Source organism: Setaria italica, chromosome III (assembly GCF_000263155.2).
Source record: "Setaria italica strain Yugu1 chromosome III, Setaria_italica_v2.0, whole genome shotgun sequence".
Taxonomy (NCBI): domain Eukaryota; kingdom Viridiplantae; phylum Streptophyta; class Magnoliopsida; order Poales; family Poaceae; genus Setaria; species Setaria italica.
The window spans coordinates 2774993-2790591 of record NC_028452.1 but is presented as its reverse complement, the minus strand read 5'-3'; the positions used below and the strand labels follow the sequence as shown (position 1 = coordinate 2790591).

The window sequence follows — 15599 nt, the reverse complement described above, 5'->3', positions numbered from 1 at the left end:
TTTCGTCGCCTGGTAAAGGTGCCCCGGCCTTCAGCAGCTGAGGGCAACTTCACGCACATGCTAGCTAGAACTAGTAGGTACTAGTGTTAGGACGCACAGAAGAAGGCAGCTGCAGCAACAGCAATGGGGTCGGAGACGTTCCTGGAGATCCTGCTGGCCATCCTGCTGCCGCCGCTCGGCGTCTTCCTCCGCTACGGCATCGGGGTCAGTCAGTCAGTGATCAACCTTTGAGCTGTGTGCCTATATTTCCCTTCCCTTCTAGTTCTTGATCTAAATCACTACGCATGGGCGCATGTCATGCCTTCCTCTGTATCTCTGATCGATCGAGCTCCATTAATAACGGTGGTGATGAATTCAGGTGGAGTTCTGGATCTGCCTCCTGCTCACCATCCTGGGATACATCCCGGGCATCATCTACGCCGTCTACGTCCTCGTCGCATGATGATTGGATGATGATGATGATGAGCAGGGTCGTCCGGCTGGCGACCGCGCCATCGCCGGTTCGGCGCTCTGTCCATCCAGAATTAATGTATTGTTACATCTGAAATTATGTGAATAGAAAGAACAATTAATAATTGGTTGTTTTTCAGAATTTAATAAAATGGTTCTGTGTGTCCATCTTGATGTTTCATGAGTGCAAAACGTTTAGAAATGTGTTTAGATTTTGATTAGGTTATTTTCACGAGCTCCAAATGTTTTACTGGATTGATCGTGTCCAACTCTATCTCGGGTTTTTCCTGAGATTTTTGGAATTTTCTAGATATTATCTCGGGGTTTTTCCTGAGAGTTTTGGAATTTTCTGGATATTTTTCGGGCTTTTAAAACATTATCTAGTATATTGAAAATGATTTACGGAAAATAATAAACCTAACCCTATCTCTAACGGGCCGAGCTTAGCCCGCGAGCCCGACCCTCTTGCAGCCCAAGCCACACCGTTTTCTTCCTCTGCTTGTGGGCCCCGCCTTTTGGGCCGAGCCTGCGAGGCCCGGTTCGGACCTGGCCCAGCCCGGAAGCAGCTCTGCTGCCTCCCGGCGCTGCTGTGCAGCGCGCCGCCACCGCCGGTTTCCTCGGCGTGCGCGCCAAGGCAGGCACGGCCCTCGTCCTGCGGCCCGCAGCTCACCGCCCTCGCCCCGTCCGCAAAGCGTCGCTGCCGTCCGAGCCGCCCGAAGCAGAGCACCACCGCCGGCTGCCCGATTCGCCGCACCCCGACGTTCCTGGAGCAAGTGGCCACCACGAGGAGTTCCCCAGGCCGTCGCGCATCTCCTCCGCCTATCCTCGACGCCTGCGCTCCACCGGAGCGCCGCCACCACGCAAAGGCCGAGCCGCCGTCCACCGTGCGCCACTCCTGGACGTAGCTGGGGCAAACCGACGCCGCCAAGAGGACCACGACGTCGAGGCGCACGCTCGCCACCTGTAGCCGTCCGCATCCCGTCGCTGGAGCAGCTCCACACCGCCACACCGAGCCGGCCGCCGTCTCCGCCGATGCAGCACCGATTCCCTCCAATTCCGGCCGCCTCTGTCTCTCCCCGCCGCCGGTGAGCACACCTCCGCGATCCTTTCCACATCCTCTCTTCGATGCGCCACCCGCCAGAATCCCCAGGCCCAGACCGCCGGCGATTGGGCTTACCTTTCCACATCCTCTCTTCGATGCGCCACCCGCCAGAATCCCCAGGCCCCAGACCGCCGGCGATTGGAAAGCCCAGAACTCCCATCCGCCATAGCCGCCCAGCTTTGAGCTTTTGCAGATAGACCCCCGGTCTATTCTGTATCCTTAGTTTCTTCTTTGTGTCTTGGCAAATCTTTTGATAACCCTTGGAAGCTTAAGATTCTTTGCAAAGTAATCCAAGCCGTGATCTTTAGTAGATCTAACCCTGAGCCTTATCAATTTTGCGAGCATTGTCTTGTAAAACTTCGTTGTTGTAACCGTGAGCCTTATCCGAGCATTGTCTTGTAAAACTTCGTTGTTGTAACCGTGAGCCTTATCAATTTTGCGAGCACTATTTATAGTGCCTTGTAAAACTTCCTTGCTGGCTCGTCACCTTCGGTTAATCATGATTAGACCCTGCAATCTTGGTTAACCATAGATTTCACGTTTTAGCTCCGTTTAATCTCGTTCCTGTTGTGTTGCGTTAGATTCATACCAGATTCATACCAGCAGCGTTGGATTCGTACCAACGTAAACAACGTGTTCGTACCAACTTAAACTACACGTGTTAGAAGCAATGTTAACCATGTTCTGTTTTTCTGAAATTTATTTAAAATATTAGATGATTAATTGTTTGTACACTTAGTTTCCTAATTAAAAACTATTTAAATTTTTACCTCGCTTTCATAATTAAGTGTTAATTTGATTAATACCTATAGAACTAATTTTTATTAATAAAATTTAATTAAGTCGTACACCACGGTTGTTCAGGAGTAAACTACTAAATCTGATTAGTGTTTATTTAATTTGTTTATAAATAAAAACTACATAGGTTATATCTTGGATTTTCTTTACTATATGTTAATTTGACTAAAGTAAATATAAATGTGTTTAAATATAATTTGCTTAGTTGAACTCGAAATATAAAGTTATACGCTTAGACGTTGATATGCACTTTATTTTTAAATTAAATGTTTAATTTGTGTAAATTGTACTTAAATATTTATAAATAAAATTTGACTAAGTTCTACCTCGTCTTTCATATATATAAATATAACTTGCTTTGTTTCTCTAAAATATCCTTACATTGTTTTCTTTATTAAAATATATGAAGTATGTAGGCTTCTCTCTTTCTTTTATAATTCAATTATAAAACCTATTTATAGCTTTGTTCTTTCGACCATTGTTTCGTTCCCAACATTTCTTGCATTTACGTGACCATAGAATCGAATAGAATCGAACATATCCTTTAGTACGCTCTTTTAAAACTTTTTTAATACTTTCTTACAGTTGGTGTACTGTTCTTGGTTGTGATTGTTTATTTGCTTTGTATACTTGTGCTTGGTGATTGCTACGAGCAAAAGGAACGCCGTTCAAGTGTTTTGAAGATCAAGAGTTGAAGATAATCTGAAGATAATCTGAGCAGCTATTCTTTGGATAAAGGCAAGTGTGTTCTTGTGCTTTTATTCCAACAATTTATTTAATCATTGTTGCATATGCTTGCATTTAATTTGATAGGTCCTATTAAGATTTGTCTAATTTTTATAATCATTTTCTTATCAATATGGGTTTATCTTTCTGTTAGGTAGCTATGTTTAGCTACTATATTTGGGTATGGTGATTCTAATTAATGAATAATGATGGTATGGTGATTCTAATTAATGAATAATGATGAGCTTGATTTACTTATATGCTATACCTCTAGTTAATTACAAGAATACTCCGTATTAATTGGAATACATGGAGCGACCACTCGGGGAAACAGTGCAACCACAAGAACTACTGGGTTCTAGTGGTTCTAGTCTTGGCTAATTAATTAGCTTTGGGGTAATATCTAGTGGTTCTAGTCTTGGCTAATTAATTAGTTTTGGGGTAATCTCTGAAAGGGCAAGAGGGGAGGCGTTGATGGGTATAACCCGGCCCTTGGTCCGATCTGCTCTATGGTAGCTTCGTAGTCTTGAAAGAGGTTTATGCTCTGCTTCGACCTGAAACCTTAGCGGGTTACCACTTGTTAGGAAATCTTTGCAAAGGTCTCATAGTGTTCCTATACTACTTATTAGGGAATCTTTGTAAAGGTCTCGTAGTGTTCCTATGTAGTCACACCTTGGTAGTGCGATAAGTGCCTGGTCCGCACAATATGGTTGGGTTTAAAGTCTTCGCGACTTGTGAGTAAAGATGTACAACGCGAGATTTTGAGTCTCGCGTGTCTACCATTTCACCATCAAGGCATCTTGAAAGTGAATCGTATTCCATGAAATGTAAAGATGTACAATCTCTGTAAAGTGTCTAAAACTCATCGATCAACCGTGCTCATGATCAAGAGCGGCCTGGAACCTCACATGATTAATATACTTGAAGATGGACTTAAATTGTGGTTATGGTTATGTTAATTGTAGGTTGGTATAAACTTATATCTTAGTTGACCAACTAAAAATGCTTAATGCAGTCAACCAATCAGCCTTTTCTTGTTTAAACCTTTACTTTCATATTTTTCTCACGCTTGCTGAGTACGGCATGTGCTCTGAAGAAGTGGTTGTGAAGTTTGCTGAAGATGATGCTAGGTGTACGCAACTTCCAGTCGATTGTCTGTGAAGTTTAGAGTCTTCATTTTCAGAAATAAGATATACCTCTAATAAACTTCTTTTTACGTGATATTGTTACTGTTATTCACTTATGATGCCACTGTATGTATGAAACTATCCTGACATACATATAATATAGTTAGCATTTGATTTTGTTTTTAAACAGGTGTGACATGTACGCAACCTGTAGCCTTTGTATAGTACTAGGATCATGCCGTGCGTTGCTACGGGCGAAATAAATCCTTTCCATGAACATTAATTTTCATTGTATAATATTTTGTAACAACATGTATAATAGAAGCATTCACTTTGTTTTAAACAAAAGTACAAATAATTGTCAAAAAATAGAATGCCTACCTAGCTATTTGAACACTTGGTAACAGATTCTTTCCATTGCCGGCACTTTGTTTTAAACATAAGTACAAATAATTGTCAAAAAATACAATGCCTACCTAGCTATTTGAACAATTGGTAACAGATTCTTTCCGTTGCCAGTTTCATGTAATCTTTCTGTCGCACAATTATCATCCTACTTCCACCACCCAGACGCTGGCAGAGTAAGCTCCATACTGGCGTGCTGCTAGCAGCTAGCGGCAACCTCCTTTGCTGCCACTTCCCATCATCGTCTCCATCAGCACGACCACCATCCCTCACACTGGCAACTGACCATCCATCCAACCAGTCAATAATGCAACAGTTCAAAGAAAAGAAAATGATGTCAATATAAAATCACAGGTTAGGATACGAGGCCTCATCATATTACTACAGACCTTCATTAAAACCTATCAATGAACAAGTACAATATGCTACCGATATTGGTAATTGGATGGCACAAAACAGATTATATACTTATTTTAGTTTTCATACAAGTCCTAGAACTTTTTTATTTATAAAAGGAAATGGCAATTCATTTTCTTACCTACATGATCAAATAATATCAATGGTTTCAATAAAATTATGATCTCACACCTAGCTACTTATCATGCTAATTTATATTTCAGAGTGACTAATTAAATATGACGCTATGTTTCAACCTAAATGTGATGCTATCTCTACCTAAGAAAGGTCTGATTTTTCAGGGCAATACTAAAATGCAATAACAAAATGAGCTTATTGTATCTTCCACTTCCTTCACGAGTCTAATGGGTTTTATAAATAGTCTACGTTTAATACTCCTAATTAGTATCTAAACATTCGATGTGACGGGTGCTAAAAATAAGTCAGTGGAAGAAAACGGGGCCTACAACCTACAGATCAGCACGTATCTCCAACTACTGACGGCAAAGAACAACAGGTGGTAATAACTTGCAAGGCTGTACCATGAGCTTTAAGTAATAGCAACATCAGCAGGCTGCTGTACGCAATCGAAGCCTAACGTACTGCGAAATTAAACTAACCTTCTGGATCAGAGCCTTGGCTTTCTCAGCATCTTCCTCCATCACATCGGTGACCGCCTTAATCTTCGAGGCGTCGGTAGCCTCCTTGAGATTTTCATTGATAGGGAATGCGTCGGCGACCTCGCCAGTGACCTTCTCCATCACCTCTGCCACCGTGTGGATCCCAACTATTTCCAGATCAGTTCTAAAAATTATTGATCCAATTTATCAAATGACTGTTATGCCAATAAATGAAATAACCAAGATGTGGGTAACCCAGAGCAACAGGTATTGGATGGGCACTATATTAAGACATAATGACACAAAACAGGTTTTATAACACCCAAATGAAAATAGAGGATTATAAGCGGTGGGATCAGCTTTCCTTGAGCTATTTGAGCAGAGCACTGGGATTAGCTTCCCTGACATTATCATATCAATATAGGAAATACAGCTTTCTTTGGTTTAGCCACCGATTAGGTGCTCACAAAATTCTAAACATTACCTCCACCAGGACAAATGTTTACCACCCAATATGCCAAGGATAACCTATCTGATAGACTGAGTTAAACAACCAAACCTTTTTTTACTTAGAGCCAGTACAATATGAAGCAAGTTAAATTCAGTCCAATTTCTTACTTCAGCTACGAGCATAGACTGGAACAAGATAAGCAGAGAAATGACCATCTTGCAATACCTTTTCCACCATAAGATGATTCAGAACATCAAAATGAGAATTTTTCGGATAACAGTCCTGATTGGTTTAGAAGGATACATGCAACAGAAATCTCATGACAGCCGGCAACTCGACATAGAAATGATGGTTTAGGTGGCAAGCTTCCTTGTAAACTTTAGGCGGAAACAGTGATGTGGAGATGCAGAGTTAACTACATCTAATAATTACAAACAACTTTAGGTGTAAGCTCCTGATGCAGAGTTAACTATGTCTACATGGTAATGATCTACATGTTACCACCATACTATGGATCAGAAATTTAAACCTGAAAGCAAACAAAATGTAGGCACAATTTGTCCAAGCAACTTCTCACTTCCTTCTTTTTTGCTTGAGACAACATCTCCAAATCCCCCTCAATAGATCTGCAATAAGTTGATCCATGTTATTTCAATGAGTAAGGTATGCTTTTAGAAAAGTAGTATAGTTTGCCAATGAAAGGAAAATATTTCAGATGCTATTAACATGGAAAAGAAATAAAGTGTAGATGAATCAAGTACCAAAATCAGTTCATCTGCAAGCATTCTCTAATAGGTAAGATGGACACTGGTAATTTTGATGGATGCACCGGAGCAGGACCTAAAGGATTCCGTTTCAGGAGGAAATTATCTACTCAGACATAATATTAAAACTGAATTTGTACAAAAGAAATCTTTCTTAATTATTTTTTCCTGCCAAATGTGCTTGCTTTTATGCTTCAGTTTTGCAAAAAAAAAAGTTTCCAAGCCTTAAATCCTGCAAAGAAAACCAATGAATCGCAAGTTATTTAGTAAAGATGCGTATAGCCAATACCACAACATTTTATCTTATCGGAAGAAGCTAACTTTGTAGATAATTTCAATTACAGTTCATGATGTTAAAAAATGTGTGGCAATCCGAAACATTGTCCAATTCTCAAAGGTTTAAAAGTAAATGGGCTAGAAGAGAACAGCTTATAACTCATTGCAGACTTGTAATTTGACATAGGTTCTACAATTATAGATTAATGTGTTAACATAGAAATACCCAGTAAGATAGTCATATTTGTATATAAATTATATCCTACATATATATCTCCATGGGAAGTATCTTACAGAGAGGGTAGAAGCTCACCTTGCTCTCACATTCCTTGCATAGGCAAAAGGTACCGACAAGGCAGCAAGAGCATTATGCCCCACTTATATTTATAAAAGTAGGACAGGTCAGGCAGTTCAGACTTCAGACAAAAGAATTAACCAAGTACCGTATCATCAATAAAGGTAGAACTAAATAATAAACTTTAACATAAAGTACTAAAGATCATGGTTCTTGAAATGATCGCTCCTCCTGTTTTGGCAAGTTTTTTTGTTGACTTGTTCTTTCAGAAATTGTGGGTGGCCAATTACAGCCCATATTTGGTGAAACAAGTACACCAATCCTTTCTAACGGAGGTCAATGCAGTATCTAAATTCATACTACAATAAAGTAATCTTTTTACAGTCAAATATTAAATAGGTAGGTGGCTTAGATTAGATATGAAGGAAGTAAAGATGAATGTATTCATTTGATAAGTGATCAAGAAGAAATAAAATTGGTAAACGACGGCTTCGTAACTAAAAGTCTCAAACCTGATACAGAAGTTCCAAGGCTTCCCAATGCTTCAGTGGCTGGTTTAGATTCACAGATAGACAACAATCACATAGTTCCATTTGAATACAAAGTTGCTCGTTCTCAAAACAAGATGTGAAGTATCAAACTATGTTCTCACGAGAACCTGGAAACACATGACACCGATGTTACAAGTTACAACCTTCCTCACGAATGCAGCTGAAAGAAAAGGGATGTTCTCCTTCACAAAACCAGTAAAATTGTTAGCGAGGAATGCAGATGAGCAGTCAGGACAGCACAATGTTACTGCACTAACACACACTCAATAAGAGAAAAATCTCATCTTACCCACCTTATCGTCATCGAATTCGTTGGCCACCTGCGTCATCTCCGGCGTGATGTAGACTGAAACCATACTGTCAGAAGACCAACACAGAGCTCGAATCGGAACCGACCCAAAGAAATCCTGGCTAAGGATGAAGCAATCCTTCTCCTCCATGGGTCCATCCGCGTCCATCGGCGAGGCCTCCTGCGGCAACAGGGCCGGCAGCAGCGGCTGAGGAAGCGTCGGCGGTGGCGGAACCGGGTCCCCGTGGTAGCCATCCTCCTCCTCATCTAGGAGCGCCTGGGCGAGGGCACGCAGTGGCCTGGGAGGTCGAGGGCGAGGGACGCGCAGGACGATCTGTTTCTGGGATGGGTGGGAGCGGGACAGATCCGCCGCCGCCGCCTCCTCCGCGCGGAGGGTAGGTGGCGTGCGGTGGTGCAGCGGCGGCGTGCAGGATCCTCGAGCGACGCGAAAGGGGCGGCGAAGGAGGCGGGTGCCGCGGCGGCGGTGCAGCGCTTGTGGCGGCGGCGGTGCGGCCCGAGGCTCTCGCGGGGTGGCTGAAGGGAGGAGGCAGGAGGCCTCGGGGGGTGGCGGCGGAAGGAAGGAGGCAATTGGACTCGGGGGCTAGCGGGGTTCGCGAAACAGATTAGGACGAAGGGCGCAGATCGGCGCATGAGCAACGGACGGAGGAAATTGAATATAGCGCGGGATGATGGGATCACGGAAGAAATGACGTACGAAAAATTAGTCTTGGTTTTGTTTTTTTTATAGTAGAAAAAATAGAGAAGTAGTAGTATATAGTAGTAGTATTAGCTGCTGCTGCTCTTGTCCCCTGGTGACCCGATCCATTTGTTGCGTTGTGCCCCATGGATTTGGGATAGTAGCTTAGGTGGATGTACTTGCAGCTAGCCAAATTTAAGTCTGGTCGTCTTATTTCAGATGTGGATTTGTAGTGTACCACTCCTGGCTCCTGATAATGTAAAAGAGATGCAAGAGAGACATGCGGTGCAATGTTGGCTTGTGCCATGGATGAATCAATCGTGCTAGATGTTCTTACAGCTGATGACGCCGTCAGTTTTAATCCCCCACTCCCCACTCCGTTTTGTAACTTTTTCAACTGGGCCAGCTAAGGCCCAAACTTTTGCTGGGCTACGGAACGGCCCTGAAACGGTGAGCTGACGGGCCAGGAAGGAAAAAGTTAGATGGTCTGTTTGCGTTGGGCAGATCGTCGCTCTAGCAGAAGTCCGTCTACAAAAAAAAAACCAGAAGTCCATTCATTCCTCTCCAAAAAAAAGCAGATTAATTGCTGAACCGCCTAATCAGCGGCACATGAAAACGGAACGGTGCATCAACAAGCAAAGGCATCCAAAGATTCTGGCTGAAAATCGTAGGAAAGCACTACAGAATAGGCAGCCCAAAGCAGCTGCTCCTCGACAACTCAACAGGTTCTTTCGAGTTCTCACTTGCATCAGCCAAACAAGATGAACATGTCCTACAAAGCTAGAGTAATCATGTTCTGCAAAAGCATTATCATCCCTGCTGCATTCATCAGCTTACTGGTTACTTCTACTCTTACAGCATCCGGATTTGTAGCATTACAAAGCAGCGTTGACAACAACCTCTGCTGATCAGTATTACCCCCATCCTGGTTGCTGTAACATCTCATATTGATGCTTCCTCCTGCTGCTGCCGCACCTGCAACTACACTACAAGACCTGGCCGGCTGCCAGTTGGTTGATCGATCCATCTCACTTGGGGCTCTTCTTCCAGAGCCCGCTCATCCTGCGCAGCACGCTGCCGCTGTTGCGCCGCTTCGGGGACCCCTCATCCACCTCGTCTGAGAACGGCGAGCTCATCAGCTTCCCGCCGATGGAGTTGTTGTACTCTGGCTCCAGTGACCCCATGCGCTCCACTGTCCTCCCGACGCCGTTGTTATCCCCGCCGCAAGGGACGGACAGAGCGGCCGCGGCAGCCTCGGCAGCCTTGCGCCATTGGTCGGATTGCACGCGCAGCCGGCGTAGCTCCGCCTCCATCTCCCCACTCGCGGCCTGCGCGGCGTCCAGCTGCTCGGAGGCCCGGGCCGCACGCCGGCTGCTCTTGTCGGCCTCCTCGGTGACCAGGCCCAGCCGCATCCGCACGTCCTGCTCTGCAGCCTTGGCCAGCTCCAGCTCCGCCACCGCCACCTCATACTTCTGCTGCAGCTCGGCCTCTGTCCTGCCAGCCTGAGTCTTGAGGGTCTCATTCTCCTCCGCCAGGCTCTGCAGCGCGTTCTCCTTGTCCATCAGGCTTGCCTTCAACTCAGCAATGTCCGTGATCGACCTCATCAGCTTGGCCTCCAGCTCAGGCTGCATGGCATCTGATTTATGAGGGTCCTGCTGCACTTTGCCCGCAGCACAGGCTGTGGCCGTTGCTTCCATGAGTGCGTCGTTCTTGTTCTTCAGCTCAAGCTCAAGCTCGCCCACTCTGCGCGTGTACTCAGCCTTCATATTCTCCAACATCTCATATGCTGTCTTCGTCTCAATAGTCATCCGAGTTTGCTCCTCCTGGTACCTTATCTCAGCCACCTCAAGCGCAGTCCGCAAGTGCTCAATCTCCTGGTCAGAACTGTCACAGAACCCATTGCCATCACCAGTCACCACCTTCTTCAGGGCTTCAGGCTCAGGGTCGCCAAAGCTGACTTCGGTATTGGCCATTTCCTGTGCCTTCTTCAGATCTTCCTCTAGCAACACTATGTGAGCCTTGGACTCATTGAGCTCCATGTCCTTTGACCTCAGGCACTCTTGCATTCGGACACCCTCAGCTATGAGCGAGTCAATGGTGGTTCTTGCTGTCTCCAGCTGCTGCTTGGCCTCAGTTGCCACGGCATTCGCCTCAGCTGCAGCCTTGTCACTCTCACCAACATTTACCTTCAGACCCTCGATGGTCGCCAGGCGGATCTCCATCTCCTGCTTTAGGCCCTCGATCTCAGCTTCTGCATACTCGCATTGCTTAGCACGGGCTGCGTCAGACTCTGATGTGGCTTCCAGCTGCTGCTTAAGCCTCTGAATCTCAGACATGGCCGAGTTGAGTGCAGTGGCATCTACTGACTGCTGCTTCTGCACAGCCTCGAGCTCTGACTCCCAGGCACGGTCACGCTCCTGTGAGATCTTGCGCAGCTCCTGGAGACGGGATTCCTCTGCTGTTGAGTACTCGTCAAGCTGGCGCTGCAAGTCCTCCAGCTTCGAGGTTGCAGCCTGCTCTTGCTTTTTTGCTTCCTCAGCCTCCTGCTGTGTGTGGCGCCTTCGTGCCTCCGATGAGCTAAGCTGCTCCTTGGCCTTCTTCAGTTCATCTTGCAGCTGGCTGACCTTGGATTCCAGTTCAGATAGCCTACTTGGGCGCTTCTTCTGAAACAGAACAAATTATGTGACTGAATAATTCAAAATGAAGCATACTTGTAGTTTCTATGATGAACTATATACAAAAGTAGAAATAATCGATCACAATACAGTCATTTGCTGAAAGTAAATAGAATGGTAATGTTAAAAAATAGTGAAGACAATTTGCTGGCTGCAAGACATATCACTACCTCAGTAATTGGGCTTCGTGGAGACCGCTGCTCAGTGACCTTAGGACTCCTGTCTGTAGGTGTTCTTGTCGGGGTAACTCCTGCAGAATCAGTTTCATTCCCTCCAGTTTTGGCCACACGAGATGCCCGTGGTGTCCTTGGAGAAGTCCTCTGCGGGGCATCTGAAGGCCCATTCCTGCAGAGCTCAAATGCAAATACCTAGCATCAAGTCATGATCAAAGGAGCATCTAAAGAAATTAACAACCAAAAATAGGGTAAAATACTTTACAAGCAATGAGAAAGAAGCCAACAGCTTTTATCAAGTTGATTGCATGTGGAAGAAGTCTGGCTCCAGGGAGTCATGTAAACATCAAAATATCCATGATCCTAGTATCTACACTTATATACACAAGTCCTTCAGTTTTTCTGTTATGTAAATGGTAACTTCCCACCACAAGGAAATATCTAGTACCAAAGTCCAGCTCCAACTAAGCACCTTCAGATTCACCAGGTCCTTTAACTTATCTTGGAATTTAGAATGTGAGCATCCCTAACCTCAATGGGTCCATAGACTAACCAAATTCAAATAAATAAACATTAAACTCTGTTGCAGGCCCTTAATGTACAGTATGTACTAAAGGAACAGTCCATTCAGGAAATAAACAATGTATACTGAGAATGACAAGACGCCATTTTAACCCCCTTTTTTTGTCAAACTGCAAGTGTACAGAAGCTATACTGTTTGACTCTTAATAAGACGGTTTATATCAGTAAATCCACACGCAGATGCAATGACAGGATAAAAAAAGTGATTGCTGCAGAAGACCTAATGTTGCGGAGAGTGAGTTAGTGAGAAGCATGCGCTTTTGTGCCTAAAGAACTAATTAAACAGTTGTACGACACTACGACAGAATACAAATGAAAAGATGGATGCCTCTTATATATCTATATTTCAATACAGAGTTTGCATAGATCACATTTTGAAGAAAAAAGATACTGTAGTATTTGTGCAGAGGGATGACCATTAATTCACTTGTTTGCATGGTAGTATACAAGGCCCAATGTAACATAAATGCAATGAAGTACTAAACAGTACATTCAACAAATCTGCTAGCTTGGTAGTGCAGTAATGCTAACTCTTAAGCAAAATGGTACCTAAGACCCTATCATAACCTACAACGGTAGCATGTCACCCTCAAATTCAAGTATAACCTACCTCCATGGCTTCACTGAAGCAAGGTAAAGAACAAGGTGGGTCTAGGCGATATGAGATTAAAATTAAATTTGGTAAATTATTTTCAAATACTAAAAGTGGCACAGTTGCAAAATGCTGATTGGGTTAGCAACAGGAATAAAGCAATGGTGTACTAGTATTTTGACCTGTATTGCCCCTAACAATAAAATTGTCTGCATAGACTGCATTGGCCCCAGTGCAAATAGATCCATTGAATACAAACCAGGTATTAATCCTTGGATGCTCACTGTCTACTGCGGTCGTAAACAGGGCCACCCGGAAATGCACATGCATGTGCAGAACTGCAGTTGTTCTTGGGCAAACACAAAACAGAGAAATAAATAACCCAAGAAAGTTCCAGTGCATCTAGAGCTAACCTTGTTTTTGAAGTCTGCATGATGAGATTCCTCACCAAATCCTTCTGCACTGGAATCCTGCAAGAGTACTGATAAGTGAGTAAAAAATTGCATATAGGCTGCATCAACTCAAAACATGAACTTAACATTTTTTTTTTAAAAAAACACAGCGTTCAATGGCATATAATTCAATGAGCTGAAATCTTTGTTTTCAAAAGTAACCTGAAAACTTCACTATCCAAAATAGGTGAAAAGGAAATGGAGGTGGTGATTTATATCCACCTCTGCACCCCTTCACATCAAATTAAAAAATGCGCTAGGTCCACACCCTACAGCCTCAGGCAGAGGTAACAGTGCCACCAAGTTGAACACAAGGACCCCAATCCAAGGTCTCTGGTGGAGGGAATCCAGCAAAGAGCAGGAACCCACTTCCACAACAAACCTTAAAATATTGCAAATATACCAAACTACCCTTGATTCAAGCAGCCCAGCAAATACATCAGTGAGGGCCAAAAGGGGGATTCTCACCAGGAGGAGAACAAGAATGGCAGCCTTACATGGAGTGGAGCAATAGCGTGGCACAAAGTAACAAAAAGAGGGGTCAAAAATTCAAAAGTACGAGGCGCAGTAACTCGCAGAATTACTGTGTTAAAAAAAACTCGAACAGTTATTTTTTTTGAAATGGAGCAGGAGCGCTGCTATATCGTTTAAGGAAGAAGGAGAATGCGGGTTTTACATAAAGTTCGATATTACATGAAAACCAATGACACACATAAAACACTTGACATAATAGAAAGTGAGAACACTCAAACTCCGGGGTGCCACAAGCAGCCCGTCGTAATCCCACTTCTTCCTTGATCAAACCCAGAACCTGCCCAGAGAGCAGCGCTCTGTGCTCGAAAATCCGGCGAATACTCGAACAGTTATAGAGGTGGATATTTTATGATAGATCCTGAACTGTGCCTGCTCTCACGTTTGTGTGGTTGTGGAGTGGAGAGACGCATTCATATGGATGGACAAGAACAACTGGAGGAGCTGACTGCAGATGGGGAGAACACCGGCTGCTGCAGACAATGTGATGCAATACCAGAGAGGTGCACAGGGGAAGGGTTAAGAGATGAAACATTTCGAAGAACTGAGAACTGTATGCGTTTCCTGCAACGCATCTTTTGTGGAGTAAAAAGCATTAACCCTGTACGAACAGTACTAAGAAAGAGGCGTTATCTGCATGCCTTGTAACGCTAACGGATTGTATGCGGATTAAAGCATTGTTATTTCTACTGTACCAACAGTACTAAGAGAGACTTGATTAGCAATGGTTTCAGTTGCCGAGAAGGAATCCTACTCCACTTGCTTGTTTCAGCCGTTTGTGGCCAGCAAGAACAGAACAGAGAGAGAGAGAGAGAGAGAGAGAGAGAGAGAGAGAGAGAGATGGACCGACTTGAACAGGAAAAACAATCCGAATATGAAAGTATTTAGACAAACAACGCTAGAAAGGGGTGAACAAAAGCAAGGATGCGAAAGAAGACGCCTTTGCTGGTCTTTCAAACGAGCACACCCCAAGCCAATCTTCCCATTCGTCTCCCTACTGCTCTTCGCCGTTTCCCTAGCACACCACGCTACCAAAACCAAACAAAATCGAAGCCCCTCTCAGCCTCTCCGGCCACAAATCGACGGTGCAAGCAGCGCCAAGTAGATGCATTTCTGCAACGGGAAGAACTGGAAGAATCAACGGCGGAAACCGCATGGCGGGAGTGCTCACCTCTGAGGTCCTCCAAGGCTTCGTCCTCTCTCGCGTCCCTTCTTGGGCTTATCCTCTCTCTCTCTCTCTCTCTCTCTCTCTCTCTCTGCTGATGAGCAAACGTCTCCGCTTCTGCTGTGAGCCTGTGAGGTGAGGTCAGGTCTCCCACCCACGCTTCCCGGTTTGCTTTCGCTTGCTTCAATGGCCTGTGTGGGTGGGGGATGGGCGTGGAGGTGCTGCGGCCGCTGCGGCTGTGCGCCTCCCTGTGTCGTGTGGCTCCCCGCACGAGGCCGCCGCGGGGCACGTGTCCCGGGGCGTGCGGGAACCGCGCGGCCTACGGGCCCACGAGCCAGCGACCGGGGCCTCGCCGGTCAGCTTCCTTTGGCCCTGGTCTCGAGGGCTTTGCTGCCGCTGAGTCTTTCGTCCCCCGTGCGGCCATGCCCGGGCGGGTCTGCGCATGATGTGTCTCACTGGCTGATGGGGACAGGTGCAAACCG

The 15599-nt window shown here is 44.9% G+C and overlaps 1 protein-coding gene and 1 long non-coding RNA gene across 7 annotated transcripts; both read right to left on the bottom strand.

Moving 5' to 3' along the window:
* Positions 1-4476: 4476 nt before the first annotated feature.
* Positions 4477-8914, bottom strand: LOC101770670. Of its 6 annotated transcripts, none has more exons than XR_001163515.2 (5): positions 8255-8907; positions 6837-8143; positions 6605-6701; positions 5625-5791; positions 4477-4889 (listed from the first exon to the last, which is right to left on the bottom strand). It is a non-coding gene; the product is annotated as an uncharacterized LOC101770670 (long non-coding RNA). The 6 variants fall into 6 exon arrangements; XR_001163516.2 differs by having other exon boundaries at positions 7923-8143; positions 8255-8898; XR_002677136.1 differs by having other exon boundaries at positions 5625-5808; positions 6605-8143; positions 8255-8914.
* A 663-nt stretch (positions 8915-9577) lies between these two features.
* On the bottom strand, positions 9578-15325 carry LOC101769709 (interactor of constitutive active ROPs 2, chloroplastic). The gene is made up of 4 exons (XM_004960281.3): positions 15124-15325; positions 13383-13439; positions 11793-11967; positions 9578-11610 (listed from the first exon to the last, which is right to left on the bottom strand). The coding sequence occupies exons 2-4, from the start codon at positions 13400-13402 to the stop codon at positions 9976-9978; spliced, it is 1830 nt and encodes a 609-aa protein (XP_004960338.1). The 5' UTR covers positions 13403-13439; positions 15124-15325; the 3' UTR covers positions 9578-9975.
* Positions 15326-15599: the final 274 nt, after the last annotated feature.

Coding starts and splice junctions, on each gene's coding strand:
- LOC101769709 (XM_004960281.3), bottom strand. CDS start 13,402: ATGCAGACTTCAAAAACAAG. Junction 11,968..13,382: donor ATGCAGACTTCAAAAACAAG/GTTAGCTCTAGA, acceptor TGAGCTCTGCAG/GAATGGGCCTTCAGATGCCC. Junction 11,611..11,792: donor CACGAAGCCCAATTACTGAG/GTAGTGATATGT, acceptor GTTCTGTTTCAG/AAGAAGCGCCCAAGTAGGCT.